The sequence below is a fragment of the Hemitrygon akajei genome, unplaced genomic scaffold, assembly GCF_048418815.1.
Source record: "Hemitrygon akajei unplaced genomic scaffold, sHemAka1.3 Scf000045, whole genome shotgun sequence".
Lineage (NCBI taxonomy): Eukaryota > Metazoa > Chordata > Chondrichthyes > Myliobatiformes > Dasyatidae > Hemitrygon > Hemitrygon akajei.
In genome coordinates, this window is record NW_027331931.1 from 1,890,090 (window position 1) to 1,917,334 (window position 27,245).

General features: G+C 46.6%; 1 protein-coding gene across 1 annotated transcript in view; it reads left to right on the forward strand.

The window, feature by feature from the left end:
* The first annotated feature begins 4,547 nt into the window (after nt 1–4,547).
* LOC140720556 (uncharacterized) overlaps nt 4,548–27,245 on the forward strand; it is a 49,747-nt gene continuing 27,049 nt past the window's right edge. Inside the window, exons 1-3 of the mRNA XM_073035393.1 lie at nt 4,548–4,634; nt 13,374–13,536; nt 26,306–26,400. Of these exons, the coding sequence (XP_072891494.1) occupies nt 26,391–26,400 (10 nt within the window). The 5' untranslated portion in view covers nt 4,548–4,634; nt 13,374–13,536; nt 26,306–26,390. The remainder of the gene's footprint in view (nt 4,635–13,373; nt 13,537–26,305; nt 26,401–27,245) is intronic.

Consider the following 27,245-nt stretch of genomic DNA (forward strand, 5'->3'; position numbering starts at 1 on the left):
GCTCCCGCCTGTTTGGTTTAACGGCTGATCTACTATTCACGTGCCCCTCCCAACCCCAACCTCTCTCCCCACAGCGAACAGAGGATTCATGAGCTACGCTATTCCCATTGGTGTGAAGCGATGTCAGTCACTGATTACACCGAGTAGCGGAGGCAGACCTGCTGAGAAGGCGTTAACCCGGCTGAACTGCAGCCAGTTCCCGCTCCAAACTCACCGCCAAAGTGGAAAAAAAACTTAAAGTAGATACCTGTTTTTTAAATTGATTTCGATTTCCCTCCGAGGTAAGTTGTTTGTATTTGTGAAACGTCTCCTGCGGCCAGAGTCTAATGTATGGCTGAGAGGTAGGATGAGACTGCTCCGTCCGTCGGCAGAAGAAGGAGGGAGAGGGGAATTTTATTGAAAGGATGAAGGTGGTGTGAGAGAGGGCGGACAGGATGTTTGTACCGGTGGGCAGAGGAGGGGCTCAGCTGTGGAAATGTCTGAGCCCACAGTGGTGTCGAGCAGAGTGATTCACCACACTGGGGGCAAACACCGGCAGTCTGTTGACCTGCAGGTGGGGCCCATGATCCGGGCAAAGTGATAATTATTTGGCGTCACCTGCGGCCGTAGTCTGATTTATCCCTGAGAGGTAGGAGGAGACCGCTCGGCCCATCGGAGATTCCGGCTCCCCGGGGTGGCGAGAGGGAGGGAGGGATCCTGGCCGAAGAAGGAGGGAGGGGGAATTTTATTGAAAGGATGATGGTGAGAGAGGGGGCGGTCAGGATGTTTGTCCCAGTGGGGACAGGAGGGTCTCATCTGTGGAAATGTTTGAGCCCACGGTGGTGGCGAGCAAAGGGTGTTCACCATATTAGGGGGCAAACGCCGGCAGACTGTTGACCTGCAAGTGGGGACTACGGTCCGGGCAAAGTGTGGATAGCAGGGGTGTTGAGGGGAAGGATGTTTCGGCCTGGGCTCTTATTGGATGGGCTATAGGAGCGGAGTGGCTTTCTTCTTTTCCTGTTGTCTGTGTGATTAAAGGGAAGGTATGAACCGACCCTTTTTCGGCCGGCAGGACGTCCCAGTGGGTCTTAAAGTGCTTGGAGACTAGTTGTTCCTAAACTGTGTCAACAATTTGTCTGAAGGACCAAATACAACATTTCCAAGGCTGTTATTCACACAAAATGTGTATTTTTATGTTGATCCTGACATAAAATGTGTACTTACGCATTGTTAATGACATAAATATCATATTTATATAGTGTTAATAGCATAAAACCTGTATTTCTATATTGTTACGCACAGAGAATTGTATAATTTGTGTTCCGTGTGTTATCTGAATGTACTTGCCTGTGATGCTGCCACAAGTCAGTGTTTCTCTGTACCTGTACCTTCCCGTACTTGTGCACTTGGCAATAAATTCAACAGGACCTGAGAGATCTTAGTGAGATTTGATTAGTGATGATCACCTTGGCAGCTCGGTAGGTCAACTGTAAAGAGACAGTACGCTGTTAAATGCCAGACCCTGAACAGTGTTAATAAACAGAGGGATCTTGGATCCATGTTCACAGTTCCCTGAAAGGGACCACACAGATTAATAACAACACACACAAAATGCTGATAGAACACAGCAGGCTAGGCAGCATCTACGTCGACAGCGCTTCTCCCTATAGATGCTGCCTTGCCTGTTGTGTTCTACCAGCATTTTGTGTGTGTTGTTGTTTGAATTTCCAGCATCTGCAGATTTCCTCGTGTTTACACAGATTAATAGGGTGGTTAAGACGGCAACGGGAATGCTTGCCTTTATTCGTCAAGGCATTGAGTTAAAAAGACAGGAAAATATGTTGCAGCTTTATAAAACACGAATTAGGCCACAACTGGATTATTTCATACAGTTCTGGTCGCCTCATTCTAGGAAGGATGTCAAGGCTTAGGAGAGGATGCAGATGAGGTTTACCAGGGCATTGCCCGGATACTGGGGCATGAGTTATAACGAGAGGTTGGACAAACTTGGGTTGTGTTTTTCTGGAGCCCTGCAGGCTGGTGTGAGACTTCCAGAAGGATTATAGGATTACGAGAGGCATAGATAGAGTACAGAGAAAATACATTTTCCTCGAGTTAAAATTACTTATACAAAAGACCATGCATTTAAGGTGAGATGGGGGTTATTTTAGAAGAGATGCAAGATGTGGGAGACAAGTTCTTTTACACAGAGAGTGGTGGGTAGCTGGAATGTGCAGACTAGCTGATGGCAGATGCATATACGTTAGTGGCCTTTAAGAGCCATTTACATCGGCAGGTTGATGTGAGGAAAATGGAAGAATATGGCCGCTGTATAGACAAAAAGCGTCAGTTTAACTGAATGTTTAATTAGCAACTTTTCTGTAAACAACACACAGTGTGTTGGAGAAACTCAGCAGGTCAGGCCGAGGCCATTCTTCAGGACTGTAATGGAAGGAGAGAAGTCAAAGAAAAAAAAAGGTGTGGGAGTGGAGGACGTAGTACAAGGTCGCAGGCGATTGGTGAAGCAAAGATCCGGAATGCTGATTGGTGAACGAAATAAAGGGCTGAAGAAGGGGGAATCTGTTATGAGAGGGCAGAAACGATGGATAAAAACGAAGGGGGAGGAGCACCAGAGGGAAGTTATGGGCAGATAATGGGGAATGGTGAAGGGGGTGGCAATTACCAGAAATTCGAGACATCAATGTTCATAGTGCCAGCTTGAAGGTTACCCAAACGGAATATAAGTTGTTTCTTCTCGAATCTGAGTGTACCCTTATCACGACAATAGAGGAGGCCATGGACTGACATATCGGAATGGGAATGAGAAGTGATCTCCAGTTTACGTCGTGGTTCACTGACATGCAAGAGGCCACACCGGGAACCCCGGATATAGTAGGTAACCCCAACAGGAGAAATAACGATTTCTCCTTCCGGTGATCAAGATTTTCGCCTCTCCCCCTTTCCCTATTCCACATTCTGTCCTTTTATTTCTTTACACATCTTAATACTTTCTCTGGGCCCCTCCTCCGTCGCTTTCTCTTATTGTCCATCCTCCTCTCCTATAAGATTCTTTATTCTCCAGCAGCTTCCCACCCACCTGGCTTCCCTTTTTCCCTTCCAGAAGGCCTCTTTGCGCTCCCACTACCTTTTAATTTAGGCTTCTCCCCTCTTCCGTCTCAGTCCTGAAGAAGGGGCTCGGTCGAAATGTCGTCTGCCGACTCTTTTCTGCAGATGCTACCTGACCTGCCGAGTTCCTCAAGAATTTTGTAAGCTTTCATTTCATACTGGAGTAACACAGAGGTTAGAGTGTTTCTGTGATAGGGAATGGAATGAAGAATCACCAGACTGATCCCTGGAGAGGCCGGGTCATCATGCAAATAGATATAAAGCACGATAAGCCTTTAATTTAGAGAACCGAGGACGAATAAGTGAACGCATTGAAATGCACAACATCAGCAGCGGTTGAACCAATGAGAAATGGTGTGGATTGTTCGGGACTGAAATGGGGGGAAATGTCTCCGAGGGTGGTGAATGTTTGTGAATCCCCACCTGAGAAGGCAGTAAAGATTCATGATCGTCCTCGCGTAAAACTGAGGTCGGCAGGTGTGTGGAATCGAGGAAATGAGGATCGGGCAGAAACATGTGGCTGAGATGGGAGCGCAGCCGCCATCTTGATGATCGTTCGATAGGCTGAATGGCCACCTCCTGCTGTTTCTCCCTTGGTGATGTTACATTCTTAGTCTCCAGTGAGGCAGGGGGAATGCGTATAGAAGTTAGTGTTTGTAAACATTGAACTGATTTGAAAAGAACCTGCACATTTCAGGTCTGGGTGTAAACTGTATTGATGTCTGGTATGGGGGCCGAACCCGTAAATCGTTGACCCAAGAGTGGAGAAAGGGGAACGAAACGGAGGTGTAATTATGAAATAATGTGGAAAATGCGGCAGGTGGGTCATGCAGCGTGTGAGGGGCGAAGAGAAGAGTCACCAGTTTAGGAGGGAGACCTTCAGCCCGTCACTACATCCCGCTCCATTTTCCCATTTTAGCGCAGATCTGCAACATCTGCGGGTTTGTTTCTCATGGTTGTGCATTTTAATCTTTCTTCCGTTCTGTCAAGGCAATAAGATCCAGATCTGTCACGCCCTCTCGTTCTGGGTGGGTATTTTTTTTTCTTGACTCATTTCACTGTTACGAGCTGCGGTGCATTTAATGTTTCCCGATGTACGACCGTATTTATGGGAGAATTAAGCCTTTCCATCGATCTGTGTGTCTCCAAAATGTGTACACTTCAGTGAAGCCTCCTTCCAGAGGATTCAAATCTGCAAACAAGGTTCTCTAATATTTCCACCAAAATGAAATAGGGAGTAGAATTATTATTATTATTATTATTATTATTATTATTATTATTATTATTATTATTATTATTATTATTATTATTATTATTATTATTATTATTTAACAGCTCTGTGCTCCATGGTCTATGGTCTATGCTCTTTGCTCCGCCTCCAAAAGTCCCGCCCCGGCTCTGAAGACGCGGGGGCTCAAATTGCGCATGCTCAGTCTTGGTCTGCTTTCCGTTCTGAGTTGAAGCGCATCGTCGCGGGGAGGCGGGGGTAGGATCGCTGTCTGCGAGGCAAATACATCAAGTTCCCACCGGTGAGTATTTGAGGTCCTTCCGAGCGGGCATGTTTGAGTCCCGTTAATTCAATCGAACTGGCGGGTCGGTCCGGGTTGTAGGACCTTCACAGCCAACCGCCTGAGATGAGCCGCCGCTCAGCACTTGTTGCTTTAGCCCGAGGAACGGGTAGTGTGGTGATGCCGGGACTGCAATCATCAGTTGCGCTGTACCTGGGGAAATTCGGCCTGTTGTGTTCTTGCAGCCGGAGGTTAAACGGAGTAATCGCGTTTGCGGGACGCTGCTCCATGTGTATGAGTAGTTTTATCTTTCGTCAGTTCAGACTAGGTAATGAGATCCAGATTTGTGACGTCCCCTCTTTCTGTGTGGGCAGTTATTTTTTGTTTCTTGACTCCATTCCACTGTTACGACCCGCCGAAGAGCAGCGAATGTTTCCGGGTACATAACCCTATTAATGCGAGAATTAAGCCTTTTCCTCTTGCCTGTTCCTCAAAAATTTGTACACTTCGATGAAATCACCCTCCCGAAGTTCCGGAGCTGAAACTCAGACTGTCTAATGTTTCCACACAATTTAAGTGAGGAATGGTTTATTATTGCCATGTACCAACGTACAGTGAAAATTCTGTTTTACATACCATCCACACAGATCAATATGTTACAACTTCTTGTTCAATTTCCTTCCAGCCTGTACCTCACCACGTCAATGATATATGTCAACAATCTTTTTTCTAACCTTTGTCTCATTCTCAAGTATTGTACTGCACTTTTACTTTACTATGTTTTCCAGGAACTGTGTCTCTTTGTTCGGTTAATTGATGTTTAATTGAATACAGCACGAGGCAGGGTAAAGGCAGCCATTAAGCCATTTAAATTTTAGTTTCAGCGTTACAAAATGGCTTCTGTGCTGATTTTTGTCACAATGAAACGCAGAGCATATTATGTTGAGTTTGTTATTTCCTTTCTCGATGACTTTCGGTGAACCACTTCCTCCGTTTTCAGGGTAACAGCCCTCGGTAGCTGCAAGAAATGTTGCACACATTTATCGCTCTGTGGTCACCGCTTCTTAGCGTAGAGAAAGTGGCCTCGGGAGCAGCTGCAACAGAGAGATAGTGGGAGGAAAGGATGCTGTGAGCATTGACTGTATGTAATGTATTACACACGAGTAGGAATGGACTGAGAGCTAACAAATTAGGAGGGGTGGGGCTGGCATTACACAGATCCGTTGAACAGTATTGGGCGCCCCCAACATTTTGCAGTCAGATAATATCTGTGCAGTGAGAGAGAGAGAGAGAGAGAGAGAGAGAGAGAGAGAGAGAGAGAGAGAGAGAGAGAGAGAGAGAGAGAGAGAGAGAGAGAGAGAGAGAGAGTGAGAGTGAGAGTGAGAGTGAGAGTGTGAGAGTGAGAGTGTGAGTGTGAGTGTGAGAGTGAGAGTGAGAGTGAGAGTGAGAGTGAGAGTGAGAGTGAGAGTGAGAGTGAGAGAGAGAGAGAGAGAGAGAGAGAGAGAATGTTCTTTTGCAGGAATTTTGAAGTAAGATGGATAGACGATCATTAGGTTCAGTTCTCCTTAGTTTGTGAATCGGAAATGCCAGGATCACCACGACAAATCGTCGGTCCCAAATAAATCGATAACCATCCCCTTTGTCTTGTTGACATTGGGAAAGAGGTTATTTGACTGGCTTCAGGTCTTAAGCTGTTTTCTCTGTATGACATATCATTATTGTTGCTGATGAGCCCCACCACACTGTGTCATCGGCGATTTTAATTTCAGTGTGGTTGTTGGGTGTTTGGCCATGCAGACTGTGTGAGTGGAGTGTACAACAGTGGGCTCAGCACACAGCCAAGTTCTGGATAATGGGAAGGAACAGCGGTTGTGCAACATGACTGTCTGTGGTCTGTTAGCTAGGAAGCCAAACATCCAGTTGAGCAGTGGTGTAATTAGATGGCTGAGAAGGAATTGGTTCACCAATGTCTGTGGGACTATAGTGTTACATGCCGAACTGAAATTCAGATACAGCATTCTGACACAAGTGTCCCTGTTTTCAGTGTGTGTCAGGTCAAGGGGAATGACAGACGCTATGGCATCTGTCCTGGAGTGATTCGGTACGTACGTTTATTGGTGAGTGCCCAGTGAGTAAGGATTGGAGTTTTTGATATGTGCCGTTATCAGCCGTCAATGCACGCCACACTAACTGGCGTCAGATCGGTTTGTTCTGAATGTGTCGAGTTCGTTGGTACAGGGATGATGGTGGCTGATTTGAAGCCGGTGAGAACGGCAGCCTGGAAGAGTGAAGTGTTGGCAATGGCCGTGAAGAGATCAATGCGCTGATGTGCACACTGTATGCGAGCTCAGCCTGGATGTTTTCTGGCCCAGCACCCTTGCAGAGGCCTTATTACGTCTTCTGTTACAGACATTGACTGCTCAGCTCTCGGGGTGGGGGGCGGGGGGTAGTTTTCGTGACTGGCTTGTGTTGTGCCTCGAAGCAGTGCTTAGAGCGCCAGGGAGGGAAGCGTTACTGGTACAGTCAAGGCTACCTTTTCCCTCACGTAGTCTGTGAAGCCCTTGATGCCCAGCCACATACACCAGGCTTCGTTTCCCAGGGTTGGGGAGTCCGATCGAAGGAATATGAGAGGTAATCTCAATACACAAAGGTAGTGAGTACCTGGAATGAGCTGTTCAGTGTTTGCATCATTGTTTATCACGTCGGGTTCAGTATCCTTACCGTGTTTGGAAATTCCTTCTCACTGTCGTCTGTGAACAGTTGAAATTAAAGAAACACTCAAGATGCTGGGGACTTGAAATCAATTTAGAAATTGTTCAAAGCCATCAGATACAGGGTGTTAGACCGGAAAAAATTATCTTTCGACAGATTATCTGTTGAGTTTTTGTTTCATTTGTAGCTTGTTAGCACACTGCCCTGGAAAGATTCAAGTCTCTTGGCAAAACGGAGTTGTGTGGAACTGGGAAATTGGATTGAAAACTATCAGATGGAATTTAATACAGATAAGTGTGGGGTGTTACATTTTGGCAGGGCAAACGAGGATATGACCTACTCATTGAATAGTAGAGGGTCTGCAATGTGGGACAAAACAAATTGACATGGGAATTCAGATCCATTAAGGTAGAAGCAGAGTTATTGTCTTAAAGAGATCCCATGTTGGAAACCCCTGCTGGATTTATACAAATGTATTGTCGTATAAATAGTGTGAATGCAGTTAAGCGCTTGCCCATCTGAGGGTGAATTTGGGGCAAAAGGACAGACAGACAGACAGACATACTTTATTGATCCCGAGGGAAATTGGGTTTCGTTACAGCCGCACCAACCAAGAATAGTGTAGAAATATAGCAATATAAAACCATAAATAATTATATAAAAACAAGTTAATCATGCCAAGTGGAAATATGTCCAGGACCAGCCTATTGGCTCAGGGTGTCTGACATTCCGAGGGAGGAGCTGTAAAGTTTGATGGCCACAGGCAGGAATGATTTCCTATGACTTTCAGTGTTGCATCTCGTTGGAATGAGTTTCTGGCTGAATGTACTCCTGTGCCTATCCAGTACATTATGCAGTGGATGGGAGTCATTGTCCAAGATGGCATGCAACTTGGTGAGCATCCTCTTTTCAGACACCACTGTCAGAGAGTCCAGTTCCACCCCCACAACATCACTGGTCTTACGAATGAGTTTGTTGATTCTGTTGTTGTCTGCTACACTCAGCCTGCTGCCCCAGCACACAACAGCAAACATGATAACACTGGCCACCACAGACTCGTAGAACATCCTCAGCATCGTCCGGCAGATTTTAAAGGACCTCAGTCTCCTCAGGAAATAGAGACAGATCTGACCCTTCTTGTAGACAGCCTCAGTGTTCTTTGACCAGTCCAATTTATTTTCAATTCGTATCCCCAGGTATTTGTAAACCTCCACTATGTCCACACTGACCTTTTGGATGGAAACAGGGGTCACCGGTGCCTTAGCCCTCCTCAGGCCCACCACCAGCTCCTTAGTCTTTTTCACATTAAGCTGTAGGTGATTCTGCTCAGCGTCTTCTCACTTGCTGATGCATCCAACTATGGCAGAGTCATCAGAAAACTTCGGAAGATGGCAAGACTCGTGTGGAAAAGTTGAAGTCCGTGGTGTAGAAGGTGAAGAGAAAGGGAGACAGGACAGTCCGCTGTGGAGCCCCAGTGTTGCCGACCACTCTGTCTGACACACAGTGCTGCAAGCGCACGTACTGTGGTCTGCCAGTCAGGTAATCAGTAATCCATGACACCAGGGAAGCATCCACCTGCATCACTGTCAGCTTCTTACCCAGCATAGCATGGCGGATGGTGTTGAACGCACTGGAGAAGTCAAAAAACATGACCCTCACAGTGCTCGCCGGCTTGTCCAGATGGGCGTAGACACGGTTCAGCAGGTAGACAATGGCATCCTCAACTCCTAGTCAGGGCTGGTAGGCGAACTGGAGGGGGTCTAAGTGTGGCCAAACCATAGGCCGGAGCTGCTCTAGAACAAGTCTCCCCAGGGTCTTCATGATATGGGAGGTCAATGCCACCGGTCTGTAGTAATTAGAGCCACTGGGGCGCGGCGTCTTCGGCACAGGGACGAGGCAGGAGTTCTTCCACAGCACAGGAACCCTCTGGAGACTCAAGCTCCGGTTGAATACATGGTGAAGTACTCTACATAGATGGGGGGCGCAGGCCTTGAGCAGCCTGCAGCCTTGCTTGGGTGGAGACGTTTCAGCTGTATTCTCACCTGTTCAGCTGTGAAGCCCACCGTGGTGGTTTCAAATGTAGGAGGTGTGTAGTCACGAGAGCAGGGTAGGGGGCTGTGAGGAAGAGTAGGAGTGGACAGTGGAGTATGTCTTGGTTGGGAGCCGACAACAGAAGAATCATGAGGAGGATGAGCAGGGGCCACAGTGTCAAATCTGTTGAAGAACAGGTTAAGTTCGTTGGCCCTGTCCACACTGCCTTCTGCTCCTCTGTTGCTAGTTTGCAACAGTGATGGTCCTCATCCCACTCCAGACCTCTCTCATGTTGTTCTGCTGGAGTTTCCACTCAAGCTTCCTCCTATACTTGCCTTTAGACTCCTTGATCTTGGCTTTCAGGTCCCTCTGTATTGTCCTCAGCTCCTCCCTATTTCCATCTCGAAACACCCTCTTTTTAGCGTTCAGGATGTCCTTAATGTCCTTTATGACCCATGGCTTGTTATTTGAATAACAAAGGACAGTTCTTGCCGGAACATTGCAGTCCACACAGAAGTTGATGTAACCAGTGATGCACTCTGTGAGCCCATCAATGTCCTCTCCATGTGGCTCACAGAGGGCCTGCCAGTCTGTCACGTCAAAACGATCCTGGAATGCCTCATAAGCCTCCCCCGACCATTTCCTCACTGACCTCGAGGTTGCAGGTTTACTCTTCACCAGATGCACGTAGCAGAGTTTGAGATGCACCAAGTTGTGTTCTGACCTTCCCAGTGGTGGAAGAGTAGAGGAGCTGTACGCATCCTTAAAAAGTGAAATACTTTAGGGAATCTGAGGGGTAACTGCTTCACTCTGAGGGCGGTGCGAATGCTGAAAGAGCTCCCAGCCGTATTAGAGATGAAGGTTCAATTGTAGTATGTAAGAGATGTCTGTGTAGGTACATAGGTGAGGGTGGTCTAGAGGGCTATGGTCTGGGTGCAGGCTGATGGTACCGGACCGAACATAGCACGGAATGGACGGGCTAAGAGTCCTCTGTCTGTGCTCTAAAGGCTCTATGAATCTACATTAAACTTGAACACATAATCGACATTTGTTGCAGACGGGTTGTATCCAACAACGTGTTTTTATTTTGGACCAGCGTCTGCACTGCTGGAAGTTCTGTAGAGATGGAACCACCGTGAGATTGGCTGAATGCACCTCGACAGGGTAAATACAACCAGTGGAATTTTAGTTTCACCGTTACAAAATGGCTGAATGATCATTTCATCTTTGCCATAATAAAATTCAGAACATGTCAAGTTGAGTATTATTTCCTTTTTCAGTTATCTTTGCAAGCCACTTCCTCCGTCGCCAGGGCAACAGCTCGCTGGAGCTGCAAGGAGAGTTGAACATGTTTATCTCTCTCTGTTTACTGACTCTCAGCGGAGAGACAGGGGCCTCAGCAGCCAGTGTTGATACGAGGATGCTTTGATCATTCACTGTGCGGGACGGATGATGTCTGTGCTGGAATGAAGGAACAACTAATGATTGTAGGGATTGCATTTATGCGATTCTGTTCAGTGTGTCAAACATCTTGCAATCAGTCAGTGTTTTGTGCATCAAAAGAACAAAGAAATATCCTGTACTCAGTTTCCAGTGCTATATTTTCAATGTTATATTTAAAAAATATTGTTCTTGTTACACGACGGGGAAAGTGGCTATTAATTGACCTGGGCTTGATGACTGTCGCCAATAAAATAATGAACAAATGTGCTCAATGTAACTGAGGAGACAAGTTGAAATGTATCAGCACCCTCTTCGTGACCCAGTGTCCATGTTTCCCGGCTGATCTCCATCCAGACAAAGGATCATCAGGCCCCAGTTCTGTCATGGGTTGGTGTGGGAGTGTAAGGTTTTGATCTGGGATTAGCTGAGACACTGCCGCATATTACCGGCAGCAAAGAGCCCTGGGAGAGCTGGTGCTTGAGATACAATCTTGGGATGGAGGCTCCGGGAATATGGGACTGTCTGTGTTTGGGCTTCGGTCTACGTCGGTTCTTTTACAGATGCGGCTGGATGTTCCTCCTTCCTCAATGAAGCAGACGTCTCCGGGGGCTGGATATTGGTAGCGTGAATCTCTCAGTGTGTGATCTGGAAAAGATGTGCGAGGCTCTCGGTGCGGGCTGTGACCCTCTGAGGTTGGATACTGGGATACCACACATGTTTTGACCCAGATAAAATGAACCGGGGATCAAGTTGTCCGGTTTTATGAGATGTTGAGCGAGTATTCCTGTTCTGTGCTCAGATGTTTGGTTCTGAATTTCCCTTGAAAGCGAAGCAGAGAATGAGTTCCCATTCCATGCCTCACAGGGAGAGGTTGTGATTAAATACGCTGTTTAGTGTTTGCACCAGTAGAAATAGCCCGGGGTTTCAGAAATCAATTCACATTTGGAAATTCCTCTTCACTGTCACCTGTCTATCTGCCAGTGGGAGTCAAAGGGAAACTCAAGATGCTGAAGATAGAACAGAACATGGAACAGTACATCACAGGAACAGGCCATTCGGCCACAATGGTTTGCCAAACCAGCTGAAAAGTATATCAACACCCACCCCAAAAATCTCCTACCTGCAAAATGTCCATATCCTCTCAATCTTCCTCACACACATTTATCTAAACGTCTCTTAAAAGCCTCCGATGTATTTGATTCCCCCACCATAACAGACAGCGCATTCCAGGCATCCACACCTCTCTGAGTAAAACAACTTACCCTCGCATTTCCATTGCATTTACTCGCTCACACCTTCATTGCATGGCCTCTGATATTAGACATTTCTAACCAGCGAAAAGATGCTCCCTGTCTACTCTGTCAATGTCTTTCATAATCTTATAATCCTCTATAGATCTTCCCTCAGTCCCTACCGCTCCATGGAGAGCACCCCAAGATTTTCCACTAGAAACTGGATGAATCCATTCTGACGAAAGGTTAGGAAACTGAATCGCTATCTTTTTTCCTCTCCCCACAGCAATTCCTTACCTGCTGAGCATTTCTTGTGATTCCAGTTTCTCTTTATTACATTCACCCTGGAACATTTTATATCCTCTGTGAATGAAACAGGGCACCTGCGCTCGTTTTGTGAGAGTTAATAGAAGAGTAAAGAAACCAGATTTTTCCCAGTACATTATCCTTGTACCAAATGTCCTGTTTTTCACGGAAATGTATTCAGTACAGTTGTTGCTAACAAGGTTCACAAAATAAGCTGAGGAATCATAAGCTTTATGCGTGTGGAGCAGTGATGGCCCTGGGCCTGTGTTCAGTGCAGTTCACAGGGATAGTGTTCGGGGTGGGGGGGGGGGTAGATAGGGCGGGAGTGATTATTTACACCAACTGAATAGCAACAAGTCTGGATGCAGTGACAATGTAGAGGATGCCTTCATTAGACGGAGAGTCTGGGATCTGACAGTATTGCCGCAGAAATAAAGAAGCTTCACTTAAAAACTGAGCTGAGAGAAATTTCTTCAGCCAAAGGTTGGGGGAATGTGAAGTTTGATGTCACAGAGGGTGGTGGAGGCTATCGTTGGGTATATTCACATTTTGGGTTGCTAAATAGGTTGAGTGTTATAGCAGGGAAGCGAGAATAAGGTGTTGAAAATAAAATCTTCCATGAATGATTGAGCAACAGACTAGAATGACCGAGTCATCCAATTCTACTCCGATGTATTATGACTTGTATCTTATACTATGACTGAGCTATGACTTCATTGTATCCCATCACAAACAAGAGAAAATCGTCAGACGCTGGAAATCCAAGCAACACACACAAAATGCTGGAAGAACTCAGCAGGCCAGGCAGCGTCTATGGAAGAGAGCAGCGTCGACATACAGATGCTGCCTGGCCTGATGAGTTCCTCCAGCATTTTGTGTGTGTTCTTTTGCATCCCATGTCAGGCTTTGAAAAGTGTGAGTGACAGTTACAGATTTCTTCACTCGGATCATGATATAAGCGTTCAATATTTAAATTTCAGTTTAATGTTTTGTTCTCATTTGTATTAGTAACATACTCTATTCTCTCTGTTTAAAGTTAGACCTGCGGTGAGAGGTTTATTGGAAGAAAAGCCAACGACTGGAAGTAAACCACAACTGAAGATGAGGGAACAGCAACAATTGAACCAGCCCGAGGACTGAGAGCATCAACTGGAGAGAAACCTTCATTGATTCCTTTGATTCAGTCAGGAGGAAGTTTGGTGAGTCTCATTTACTCAAACACTGGTCTTTTAGACATTACAGTTCTGTACCAAGGAAGGTAGGAAATAGTTGGAGCGGAACTGTATAAATGTGGAAGTGCCAGTTATGCCAGTTGCAATCACTCCAGATCTGCTAATTGCTGTCAGCATCAGCTCTGTGAGGCCACGCACATTCCTCATATTGTTTGCTCAATTCAAACATCACTTCTGATGTTTCCTTGCTTGTCTGTGTTATGTCATAATAATTTCAAAACGCGGTGAGAATTTCCTCCCTTTATAAGACTCTGCAACTGCTTCCTGCTGTAGTGATTGCAGAAATGTGGAATTAACATGAACGACAGCAACATGTCATTGACTCCTCTGTCTATTGCAAGCTGCAATGATATACTTGCCCTGGAGTATATCGTCGTGCAAACCTCTGCTAAGAGCAAACCCTCTTGAAGCCAAATGTCCCAGCACCACATTTCATTCAGTCCTAACTAGCAAATGCCAACCAATAATGTACATTTACGTAGCCTGGCGTCATCAAGTATCTTTCTACCAATAAATTGGCAGACCTGTGAATCTGTGATCAAGCAGAAACAGGTTTCGCAATGTTCCTATTTGACCCTGTACCAAAGGCATGGGTTATACCTGTACTTGAGATGAACGGATGTTTTTGCAGCCAGGACTGCTGGAGCTGCCGGAGTCGGTTTAAACTCAGTCATTTCGGGATGGGAAGCAGCGTGTTGGATCAGATGATGAAGGAGATGATATTCAGTTAGATACAATGCTCAGAGGGACGGTGGGAGGTTTGGCTGTGGACAGGGCATCATGTAGTGAAAAGCAGCAACAGATCCACCCCCCAACCCCGTCACTCCCTCTCTCACCCTCCTGTTTTTCTTGCCGGTGTTAATCGCGGGAGTCAGCAACTCTTTGTACTCACGGGCCAGTGAAATTAAAGCCTTTGATTCCATTCAAAGCCTAGTTTCTTTATAAAGAGTGGGGTTGAATTGTTTTCGAAATGAACATCGGGGAATGCGTAAAAAAAATTTAAATCAGATCAGTAGCAATTTCGGAGGGCTGAGTGGTCCACTTATGCATTCGGTGTGTTGTTTAGAAAAGTTCTAACAGTTTAATTAGTATAAGCCAATATAACAGCCGGATATTAATGTTATTGTGGAACTGAAAAGAAAATCTACATTGATTAACTACATACATGGAGATTTGTGTGTTAATGCTGTACCCCAGCGGGTTGCGGATCGACCATGACTCACTCGGTGAAATGGCCAGCACGGTACGGGACCGAGGGACGCGCTTACTGACTCTACAGTCTCCCCATCTACCGCGCGAACGAGCTCACCGCCCCGCCCACTGCCCACGCGCATCCTCTCGCGGAGCTTCGTCACCCTCGCGCTCCGGGGCTGACGTTGAGACGATTTGAGCATGCTGTGCGTGCCCGGTATCTGTCGCGGTGACGTGAATTTCACTTATCCCTGATTGGTGACAGCAAATAACCATTTAGCATATCAACCAATGGGGATGTAGGCTTCGTCATTTACGAGTTCCCTCCGTAGATCCCGCCACGTGTTTCCTAACCCGACTCCCGGAAAAGATCCAACAAGCCCGTTTCTTTAATGTCACTCTTCCTCAACAAGGAGTTGGCGGAGCTGTAAGGTTGACGGATTGAAGTGGGAAAACTGGGGTTTATCTCCTCTGAAGTAACCAGGACGAATAAGGCTTCAAGTCAAGTCAAGTCACTTTTATTGTTATTTCGACCATAACTGCTGGTACAGTACATAGTAAAAATGAGACAACGTTTTTCAGGACCATGGTGTTACATGACACAGTACAAAAACTAAACTGAAATACGTAAAAACAACGCAGTGAAAGCTGCACTAGACTACAGACCTACACAGGGCTGTGTAAAGTGCACAAAAACAGCGCAGGCATCACAATAAATAATAAACAGGCTAAATAGGGCAAGGTGTCAGTCCAGGCCCTGGGTATTGAGGAGTCTGATAGCTTGGGAGAAGAAACTGTTGCATAGTCTGGTCGTGAGAGCCCGAATGCTTCGGAACCTTTTCCCAGACGGCAGGAGGGAGATGAGATTGTATGACGGGTGCATGGGGTCCTTCATAATGCTGTTTCCTTTGCGGATACAGCGTGTAGTGGAAATGTCCGTGATGGCAGGAAGAGAGACCCCGATGATCTTCTCAGCTGACCTCACTATCCGCTGCATGATCTTGCGATCCCAGATGGTGCAATTATCCGAACCTGGCAGTGATGCAGCTGCTCAGGATGCTCTCAATACAACCCCTGTAGAATGTGATGAGGATTGGGGGTGGGAGATGGACTTTCCTCTGCCTTCGCAGAAAGTAGCGACGCTGCTGGGCATTCTTTGCTATGGAGCTGGTGTTGAGGGACCAGGTGAGATTCTCCGTCAGGTGAACACCAAAAAAGTTGGTGCTCATAACGATCTCTACCGAGGAGTCGTCGATGTTCAGTGGGGAGTGGTCGCTCCGTGCCCTCCTGAAGTCAACAACCATCTCTTTTGTTTTGTTCATATTCAGAGACAGGTTGTTGGCTCTGCACCAGTCCGTTAGCCGCTGCACCTCCTCTCTGTATGCTGACTCGTCGTTCTTGCTGATGAAACCCACCACGATCGTGTTATCGGCGAACTTGATGATGTTGTTCGAGCTATCTGTTGCAGCACAGTCGTGAGTCAGCAGAGTGAACAGCAGTGGACTGAGCACGCAGCCTTGGGGAGCCCCTGTGCTCAGTGTGATGGTTTTGGAGATGCCATTCCCGATCCGGACTGACTGAGGCCTCCCAGTCAGGAAGTCTAGGATCCAGTTGCAGAGGGAGGTGTTCAGGCCCAGTAGGCTCAGCTTTCCAATCAGTTTCTGAGGGATGATTGTGTTGAGTGCTGAACTTAAGTCTATGAACAGCATTCGAACGTATGTGTCTTTTTTGTCCAGGTGGGTTAGGGCCAGGTGGATGGTGGTGGCAACAGCAGGCCCAGTGAGGGGGCAGCAGGGTCTTGATATGCCTCATGACGAGCCTCTGGAAACACTTCATGATGATGGATATGAGTGCAACGGGACGGTAGTCATTTATGCAGGAAACTGAAGACTTCTTCGGCACGGGGACGATGTTGGCGGCCTTGAAGCACGTTGGAACGGTGGCCCTGCTCAGGGAGATGTTGAAGATGTCAGTGAGAACATCTGCTAGCTGGTCTACACATCCTCTGAGCACTCTACCAGGGATGTCGTCTGGTCCAGCAGCCTTCCGTGGGTTGACCCTGCAAAGGGATCTTCTCACATCGGCCACGGTGGGACACAGCACCTGGTCGTTTGTAGGAGGGGTGGACTTCCTCGCCGCCTCGTCATTTTCCTCCTCAAACTGGGCGTAGAAGTTATTCAGCGCATTTGGGAGGGAGGCATCACTTGCATAGTCAGGCGATGTTGTCTTGTAATTGGTGATGTCCTGGATGCCCTTCCACATGCGCCGCATGCCGCCGCTGTCATGGAAGTGGCTGTGGATTCGCTGGGCGTGTGCACGCTTTGCCCCTCTGATGGCTCGGGACAGTTTGTCCCTTGCTGTTGTTAGGGCTGCATTGTCGCCTGATCTGAAGGCGGAGTCGCGGCACCTCAGCAGCGCACTCACCTCCGCGTTCATCCATGGCTTTTGGTTGGCACGTATAGTGATGGTCTTGGACAGTGACATCATCACTGCACTTGCTGATGTAGCTGGTCACTGATGCTGTGTACTCCTCTAAGTTGATAGAGTCGCCATCGGTTGCAGCCTCCCTGAACATGTGCCAGTCAGTGTGCTCAAAGCAGTCTTGAAGAGCAGAGATGGCTCCTGCTGGCCAGGTTTTCACCTGCTTCTGAACTGGTCTGGAGCGCCTGACGAGCGGTCTGTATGCTGGGATTAGCATAACAGAGATGTGGTCTGAGTATCCGAGGAGGGGGTGGGTCTCTGCCCGGTACGCGTCGGGGATGTTTGTGTAAACCCGGTCCAACACGTTCTCCCCGCTTGTTGCAAAGTCCACATACTGATGGAATTTGGGATGCACTGACTTAAGGTTCGCGTGGTTTAAATCACGGGCGACAATAAACAGACCATCAGGGTGTGCGTTCTGCAGATCGCTAATAGCCTCGACCATTTCATAAGCGCCTCCTTAGCATTAGCGCTGGGGGGAATGTAGACACCGAATATAAGGACCCGGTGGCTGTCTTTTGTTTGAGGTGTCTGGGTTTAAACAACGGAGTGAACAGACCCACCTTGGACCTGCTGGTGTCCCAGTGGGTGTTGTGGGGACAGACGCTTGGAGCATGGTTGCTCCCTGTCTGCTTTAGGGACAAAATGCAACATTTACAAGTCTGATATTGACTGAATGAAAACATCTATATTTATCATGTATTCTGTTTATGATACAATCATTGTCCAATTTATGTTCGTTTAATAACCCCGGCACATGCCTGATGTCACGTGTGGGATCCCGACACCCGGATCTGACGTCACTCTGCGCCCCCACATGCCTGATATCACGTGTGGGTTCCCCGTCACCAGGATCTGAAGTCACGTGTGCAGTTCCTTTCGTCACACTGGCGTTGAGACGGTCGAACATTACCGGCTAAGGTAACAATTACCTGACCCACCAACCCCACCCCACCCCACAGTCAACAGAGGAGTTACACTCTTCACATAGGTGTGAAGCCATGTTTATCACTGGTTACGCCCAATAGAGGAGGCAGAGCAGCTGAGAGGGCGTTACCTCAGCGGCCTTCATCTCCCGCTCTCGCATCGAACTCCCCGTCAATGCGGAACAAGCCTCAAGTAAATGTCCTGCTTTTTGATTTATTTCCACTTCCCTCCGAGGGAAGTTGGGGGGTTTGTGAAGCGACTCCTGCAGCCGGAGTCTGATGTACTGCTGAGAGGTAGGAGGAGACCACTCGGTTCATCGGCTTGATGCCGGCCCAATGGGGAGGGATCTCGGCAGAAGGGCGAGTGTGAGGGATTTTGCTGAGAGGATAAAGAAGGTGTGTGAGGGGGTGAATAGGGTGGAGTCCGAGAGGATGTTTATTTCAGTGGTGGATCCAGGAGCAGGATGGGGGAAGGAGCCCATTCACAGTGGGGAAGGGACATGAGGGGCTCGTCTGTGGAAATGTCTGAGCCCACAGTGGCGTCGAGCAGAGGGATTCACCACTTTGCGGGTCAATCACTGGCAGACTGTTGAGCTGCAAGTGGGGCCAAATGGTCTGGGTAAAGTGGTATAGAGTGGTGTTGGGGGGCAAGGATGGAACAATGTTGGGTCTGATTGAATGACAGGATAGACTGGACGGGCTGAATGTCCTGCTCCTGTTCATGTTGTCTGTGTGTTTAAAGAAAAGAATAACCACATCCTTCTTGGGCGTGCAGGATGTCCCAGTGAGTGTTGTAGGGACCGGTGCTTGGAGCCCAGTTGTTCCCAAACTGTGTCAGCAACTTGGCTGAGGGACCAAATCAACATTTCCAAGTCAGCAAAAACAGTATTTATGACTATTGACACTATATATATATATATTTTTGTATGATGGTTATGACATAAAACTTGAATTTCTATATTGATAATGATACAGAATTGTATAATTTATGTTCCGTGTGTTATCTGAATGTATTTTCCTGTGATCCTGCCACAAATCAGTGGTTCTCTGTACCTGTACCTTCCCATACATGCGCACTTGACATAAATTCCACAGTTCGTGAGAAAACTCAGTGAGATTTGATTCGTGATGATTATCTTAGCACCTTTGTAGCTCAATTATAAAGAGATAGTACACCTAAATGCAACACCCTTAACTGTGTCGATGAGCAGAGGGATCAAGGAGTCCCAAGTTCATCGCTCCCTCAAAGTGGCTACACATATTGACAGGGTGGTTAAGAAGGCAAATGACATGCTTGCCTTTACTAGTCAAGATATAGCATTTACAATTCAGGAAATTATGTTGCAGGTTCATGAACCGTGAGTTTGGCCACATCTGAAGTATTTCATACAGTTGTGGTTGTCTCATTCGAGGAAGGGTGTCAATGGCCCTGGACAGGGCGCGAAGAGGTTCACCAGGATATTGCCTGGATTAGAAGGCATGAGCTGTAACGTGAGGCTGGACAAACTTCGGTTGTTTTCTCTAGAGCTGCACAGACTGGGGTGAGACGATGGAGGCTCATAAGGTTACGAGATGCATAAATACAGTAGTTAGAGAATAACTCTTTACCCGGGGAAGAAATGTCTAAATCAATATGCTTGCATTTAAAGTGAGAGGGGTAGTTTGAAAGGAGATGTGAGGGGCAAGTGTTTTTTTTTTTACACAGAGTGGTGGGTTGCTCGAATGTGCTGCCGTGTGTGATGGTAGCGGCAGATATATTGGGGACTTTTAAAAGATGTTTAGATAGACACATGAATGTGAGGGAAAATTGTGTAGGCAGAAGGGATTAGTTCAGTTGGCGATTTGATTAATTAAATAGTTTGAGCACAACATTGTTGTCCGAAGGGCTGTTCCTGTTGTACTGTTCTATGTTCTGAGTCTCTTGTCGAAAGGTTTCGGGGTTACGCAGGCAAAATAAATGAGTGGAAACAACAGGTCAGCTGGAGCCCAATGTGGAAAATGTGAGATCACCCACTTCTGTAGGACAAACCGAAATCCTGAGTGTGATTAAATGGAGATGGACTGAGGCGCATTTGGTAGGGAGGAAGGTCCTGCTATTCTATCTCTGTCATTCTAGAATCTTTGTACAGTAATATGCATTTTTAATTCAGTATCTTTGTATTGTTGGAGGACCATCAGTGATTATCCTTGATCCCTTCTCACCTCGTTCAATCTCCTTATCCCCACCACCTCATTCAACCTCTGTCCAGTCTGTATCCTATCACCTCAATGATACATATCAACCATCTTGTTCAACCTCTGTCCAGCCTGTATCCCACCACCTCAATCATATATATCAACCATCTTGTTCAACCTCTGTCCAGCCTGTTTCCCACCAGCTCAATGATATATATCAACCATCTTGTTCAACCTGTCCAGCCTGTATCCCACCAACTCAATGATATATATCAACCATCTTTTTCAACCTCTGTACGGCCTGTACCCCACCACCTCAATGATATATATCAACCATCTTTTTCAACCTCTGTTCAGCCTGTACCCCACCACCTCAATGATATACATCAACCATCTTGTTCAACCTCTGTCCAGCCTGTATCCCACCAACTCAATGGTATATATCAACCATCTTGTTCAACCTCTGTCCAGCCTGTATCCCACCAACTCAATGGTATATATCAAATGTCTTGTTCAATATCTGTCCCGCCTGTATCACAACAATGATTATACCAACAATCGCTCTTCTGTCGCTGTCTTCATTGTGAAGTATTTTGCCTTACTGAGTCCTTTCTGAAATCGGTGTTTGTTACCTGGATTACGAGAGGATTTATTCAATACAGCACGTGGTAGGTTAATGACAGCCATTCTGATTTTAGTTTCAATGTTACCAAATGTCCACTGTGTTAATCTTTGTTAGGAAACAGATTGATAGTGGGATGCGGAGGATGTTGTGAGCACTGAATGCATCGACTGTATTACCCCTGTGTTGAAATGAAGGCAAAACTAATGAATGTGGGCATTAAAGTTGTGCAGCTTCGTTCAGGCCATCACAAACATCTTGTAATCAGTCAATAGTTGCGCAACATTTCAAGTAAAAAGAGAAAACGCTGAGAGCATTCAGCAGATCGGGCAGCATCTTGGACAGTCCAGTTCTGACACTGGGTCTTCCACAGTTTCTCTTTCCTCAGATCCAATCTGATGTACCGTTTCCAGCACTTTACTTTCAATTTTATATTAAAAGCATTTTATTCCTGTTAGCCGGTAGAACATGTGATGATTGTGTTGTGTAATATCCCATTTTCTTAACTCCAGATGTGCCACCAGTTTTGATCCCATTGTGAGAACATTTATATCTCACAGGAGGCTGTACGAACCCATGTCCTTCTCTTATGCAGAGGTCACTGACACCCTCTCTCCATTCCCAATCTGTACTCGCAGCCCATGACGGTGATGGCTGTCTAGGGTAGAACCATAGAACAGTACGGCACAGTACAGGCTCTTCAGCCCTCTATGTTGTGCCGAACTATATAATCATTAAAAAAAAGTACTAAACCCAAACTACCCCATAACTCTCCATTTTTCTTTCATCCATGTGCCTGTCCAAGAGGATCTTAATTACCCCGAATGTTTTAGCCTCCACCACCATCCCTGGCAAGTCATTCCGGGCACTCACAAACCTCTGTGTAAAGAACTTACGCCTGATGTCCCCCCTAAACTTCCCTCCCTTAATTTTGTACCTATGCCCTCTGATATTTGCTATTGGTACCCTGGGAAACAAGTACTGACTATCCACCCTATCTATGCCTCTCATAATCTTGTAGACCTCTATCAAGTCCCCTCTCATTCTTCTACGCTCCAAAGAGAAAAGTCCCAGCTCTGCTAACGTTGCTTCATATGACATGTTCTCCAATCCAGGCAACATCCTGGTAAATCTCCTCTGTACCCTCTCCATAGCTTCCACATCCTTTCTATAATGAGGTGACCAGAATTGAACACAATACTCTAAGTGCGGTCTCACCAGAGATTTGTAGACTGAGACTTTGTAGGTTCTGGGACTCTGTAACAAACACAATGTTAACAGCAAGATTAGACAGTAATTAATTAATATGAAGAGAAAATTGTTGCTTCCTGACGTATCCTGTCAGATCCAATGGATCAGATCCTCCCTAGTTTACCACTTAATTTGACCCATGTCCGTCCTCCTCGTCCAATAACTGCGTCCGATAACGCTCAATATCCCACCCTCCCTCTACTGTGCCAATCGCCCCAAATCTTTCCCAGCATTCAGCCCACATCCGCACACACAGACAGCACTTCTTCACGCAGGTCCACTCTCCCAGCAAGGGGACCCGCATCTAACTGATCCCACAATCCCGGCTCAGGCGCAAAACCGGGACTGAAAGACTGGAGAGCCCGGAGCCTCTGGCTGTTGGGAAGAACTCGAAACCGGACATTTCCCACTGCAAATCACCCTCTATTTACTCAAAGCTGAGATCAGCCCCTTCCTCACCGCCGCTCGTACAGGAGTCCCGCCGGCGTCAGCTGGAGTCGGCACTGCGCCTGCGCTCTGCAGGAGGTTCACTGCGGCACCATCCATGGCCGGAGGTCACTAGGTCAGAGCGTTTGGCTGTCCGGTTCTTTCACTGTGACACCCCGAACTCCACGTCAACTCCATCCAAACCACCCAGGGCGAACTTTAATGACCAACAAACCATAATTGCTCTTAGTGATCAGCGATCTGAATGATTCAGTCGCTTTTAGAGGAAGGGATACCTAAGGTCGACATTGTGGAAGTGTTTAGTTTCCCAGGAGACAAGACTGTGTACGGGAGGTGTTCTGTCACCTGATGCAATCTGTGTTTTCACTGCTGGCAATTCCAGTGAACATCAATAAAACTGTTGTTTATGAATCTTCTAAACAACTAGACTCTGCACTGACTGCAGCCACTCCATCCCAAAGCAGATCACCCTGGAGAGTCCTCCCCTCTGATGACGCATTGATCACATTGCGCATGCTCGCATTCCCGGATGGGCGGTGTTTTCCTTTCCATTCTTTGTTGAATAGGTTTCAGGGTCGGGAAAAGTCCCCCGGGCGGGGAGCCGGGGGATGGATCACTGACTGCGGGGTGAAGCCATATCATTCCCATCGGTGAGTATTGAGACCAGTCCCGAGTGAGGAGGTCTGATGCTGGGCAGTGAGACCCGTTATCTCAATCGAACTGGCGGCCTTCGACCCGCTTCCCGGACGGAACCTGCCGGGGTCAGTCCGAGTTGTGGGACCTTCATACCAAACCGCCTGGGATGAGCTAACGCTCAGCCCCTGTTATTCTGCTCCTCGGGAGGGGTGAGGATGAGGCGATGGTGCTGGGAACACACCCATCTTTCGAAAGTTTGGACAAGGCAGTAAGATCTACATCTATCACGTCCTTTCGTTGCAGGTGGGGAATATGTTTCTCCTGACTCCATTCCACTCTTCCAACCTGCCGAAATGCAGCCTGTGTTTCTGGGTATATTACCCATTTGTGTGAGAATTTAGTCTCTTCTATTTTTCTGAGTTACTCAAAAATGTGTGCACTTCAATTAAACCTCCCTCCCGAATTTCCAGTCTATCTGATATTTCCACACAATTAAAATAAGGATCCGGTTTATTGCCACGGGAGACCCTCCACCAGTCACAGGATCCTGTGTACCCCTCTCATTTTACCGCAGATCTGCAACATCTGCAGGTTTCATTTCAGCCCCGCCACCCCCTGCACTGATGGTGCAACAATCACTGCGCATGCTCACTGTTCCTGGATGGGCGGCAGTTTCCTTTCCATTCTGTGTTGGGATTGTCTGCGGGGTCGGGATTGGGAGAGGACCCTCGCCCCTGGGGCAGTGAATTGGGGGAACATCACCAGCACAGGTTGAACTAAATGCAGCGTGAGGCAGGGTAAAAGGAGCCAATACAACTTCAATTTCATTATTATAGAATGTTGCCGCGTTACTCTTGTTCATAATGAAACTCACAGTACATGGTGTAGAGCTTTGTTGTTTGCTTTTTTGGTTATCTTTGGTGAGCCACTGTTCAGTAACAGCCCAAGAAGGAGTGCTGCATGTTTTGTTTTTTTTAATTGTCTGATCACTGGCCCTCAGTGAAAGAGACAAGTGACGTCGTGAAAAGAGAATGAGTTGAGGAACTGGAGCTGCAGCTCGATGTCATTTGCCTCATACGGGACGCTGAGGAAGTTCAAAGTAAAAATTATCAGAGTACCTTTAAAACCACCATCCCCTTAAAACTATTCAGCAAACTCCAAGACCTGACCTCAATACATTCTTGTGCAATTGGATCCTGGATTTCCTCACTTGTCGACCCCACTCAGTTCAGATTGTCAAAAACATCTCCTCCACAATCTCCATCAGCACAGGAACACCACAGGGATGTGTACTTAGCCCCCTGTTCTACTCGCTTTACACCTGTGACTGTGTGGCTAAGTACAGCTCCACCACCATATATAAGTTTGCTGATGACGCCTCTGTTGTGCGCTCTATCAAAAGGGGTGGTGAATAATCATACAGGAGGGAGACTGAAAACCTGGCTGAGTGGAGTAATAACAACAACCTCAATATCAATAAGACCAAGAAACTGATTGTAGAATTCAGGAGAGGGAAGCCCGAGGTCCTTGAGCCAGTAATCATTGGAGAATCAGAGTTGGAGGGGGTCAGTAACTTTAAATTCTTGGGTCTCACTCTCCGCGGTCCTGTCCCAGACCCATCATATAAATATAATTGCGAAGACAGTACGACAGTGCCTCTACTTCCTCAGGAGTATGTAGAGATTCGGAATGTCATCAAAAACGTTGGCAAAGCTCTGCAGATGTGTGGTGTAAAGTCTGCTGATTGGCTGCATTACGGACTGGTCGGGGAACACCAATGCTTTTGAGCAGAAAATACTTCAAAAGGTACTGGATTTGGTCCAGTATGTCACGGGTAAAGGTCTCCCAAATATTGAGTTTATCTACATGAAATGTTGCCGTAGAACAACAGCATCCATCATCAAAGATCCTCACCGCCCAGCAATGCACTTTTCTCACCGCTGCCATCAGCTAGAAGGTACAGGAGCCTCAGGACACGCAACACCAGGTTCCAGAACAGTTACTATCCTACAAACATTTGGATGTGAATGTACAAGGCTTGACCAGTAAGTTCGCAGATGGCACAAAATTAGTGGATGGTGTTCACGGTGAAGATTCTCGTAGCTTATAGGGGATCTAAATGGGCAGAGGAGTGGTAAATCGATTGAAAAATCAACTCGAGAAGCAATGGTTTCGTGTAGAGGCTGGTGATTATGTGGAGGGAATTGCCAGAGGAAGTGGATGAGGCAGCACAATTGTATAATTCCAGAAGCAGTTGGGATGTGTAGATGGAGTGAAGAGGCCAGGAGGGAAATGGGCCCATCACAGGAAATTACAACTGAATCTGCCTTCACTGGAGTATCTGGAATTATATTACAGACTCTAAACTCGTTTGTTTTTAAATTTTCAGGTCTCTTACAAATCAACCTCATCCAATCTCCCCAAGTCTTTACAATTCTACCATTTAATATTTCCCCAATCTATTTTCTAGATTTAAATCATCTTAACCAGCTTACTTTATTATCGTATCTGTTCTGAGCAGAGCAAATGTAAGCTGTCTGGATGTGTCAAGTTTCTCATCGTCAAAATTGTTTTCTGTCTCCTTTCTGCCCTATCTTGAGAGCCTTTATCTTTGTGATAGTTGTGGGAGGAACCAGCCTTTTTCAAAGTACCTACCTCTATTCTCTCTGTGCCTGTGCTTCTATTTATGCAGCCCAGGATCCTTTATCCTTTTTAAACCACTTTGCAATTGGGGAGCTGTCCAGAGAGTAGTAGTTAACAATCACCTATACAACATAACACTGTTATATTCTTGTTTCCACCCCCACCAGATCACTATTTTAAGGAATGTCCAAAAGAGTTTATTGTTTATACAGTCTATTTTAAGGAGATTGACTGTTGATATTAACAGGGAATGTTTTGTCCCTAAGCCAACGGATGCTCTGATACAGGGGATGGCGATACTGTTATTTGCAAAGTACTGTAATCGTACTCTGTCTGACTCATATTCTGCTTGTTTGTAATTCAGGGTATCACCGGCAGGTGGAGCATTTCTTCTCCGGGACCAAAGTGTGAACAAGACGACGACAATCAACAATACTGTCACAATCAGAATGGACAGAGGTATGAATTCAGAGATTGTGTGATAAACGAGCATTTCTGGTTTTGGAAGGGCAGCTATCAACTCCCTCCTGGTTTTCTGGGCTGCTGCGGAAAGGAGATGAGCGGAGTTTCCGAAATCTGTTTTCTGTAGCCGAGCCGAGAACATTGCCGGAGTTGTGAATGGCTGAGGATCAGATGACATCTCATTCTGGATAAATATGCGGTTTGCTTCAGTGTTTTAATACCCGAATCCATGTCTGGGCTGTGTACAAATGGTGAATGTGAGTTCTCAATATTTCCCTAATAAGGTGATCAGATAACTGGATTTAAAATTCCCAGGATCTCTGATGGAAAACCCGGATTGGCCAATGACCAAATGTCTCAGTCCCCAGCAGACATTGTGATGGTGCTCAACTCTGATTCCGGGGGTAATAAAACAGAGATTACAGCTGGGACACAGGTCCTTCGGTCCAGCTAATTAATGCTGATCCAAATGTCTTTTGTGCTTGCTCAATTTTCCCACAGCTTTTCCAAAATTTCCCTTATAGACTTCTTCTATCCTTTTCCCTGCCCACATCCTCTCTCTTTAAATTTATTTGTGTTTACTGCCTCCTCTGGCTGCATGTAATTTATACCCATCACCCGCCACGTGAACAAATGCCCCTTCGGTCCATTTTAAATTTCTTCCCTCAAGTCTTAGACTCCTCTACCCCGGGAAAAAGACTATGACCATCTACCCTAACTACGTCCCTGATTATTTTTATGTACGTGTGTAAGATGTTCAAGCTCCAATTATCCAGGGCAAACAGTCCCAGACGAACCACATAACAGAAAACCCAACATCCTAGTCCAGTGGCATACTGGTC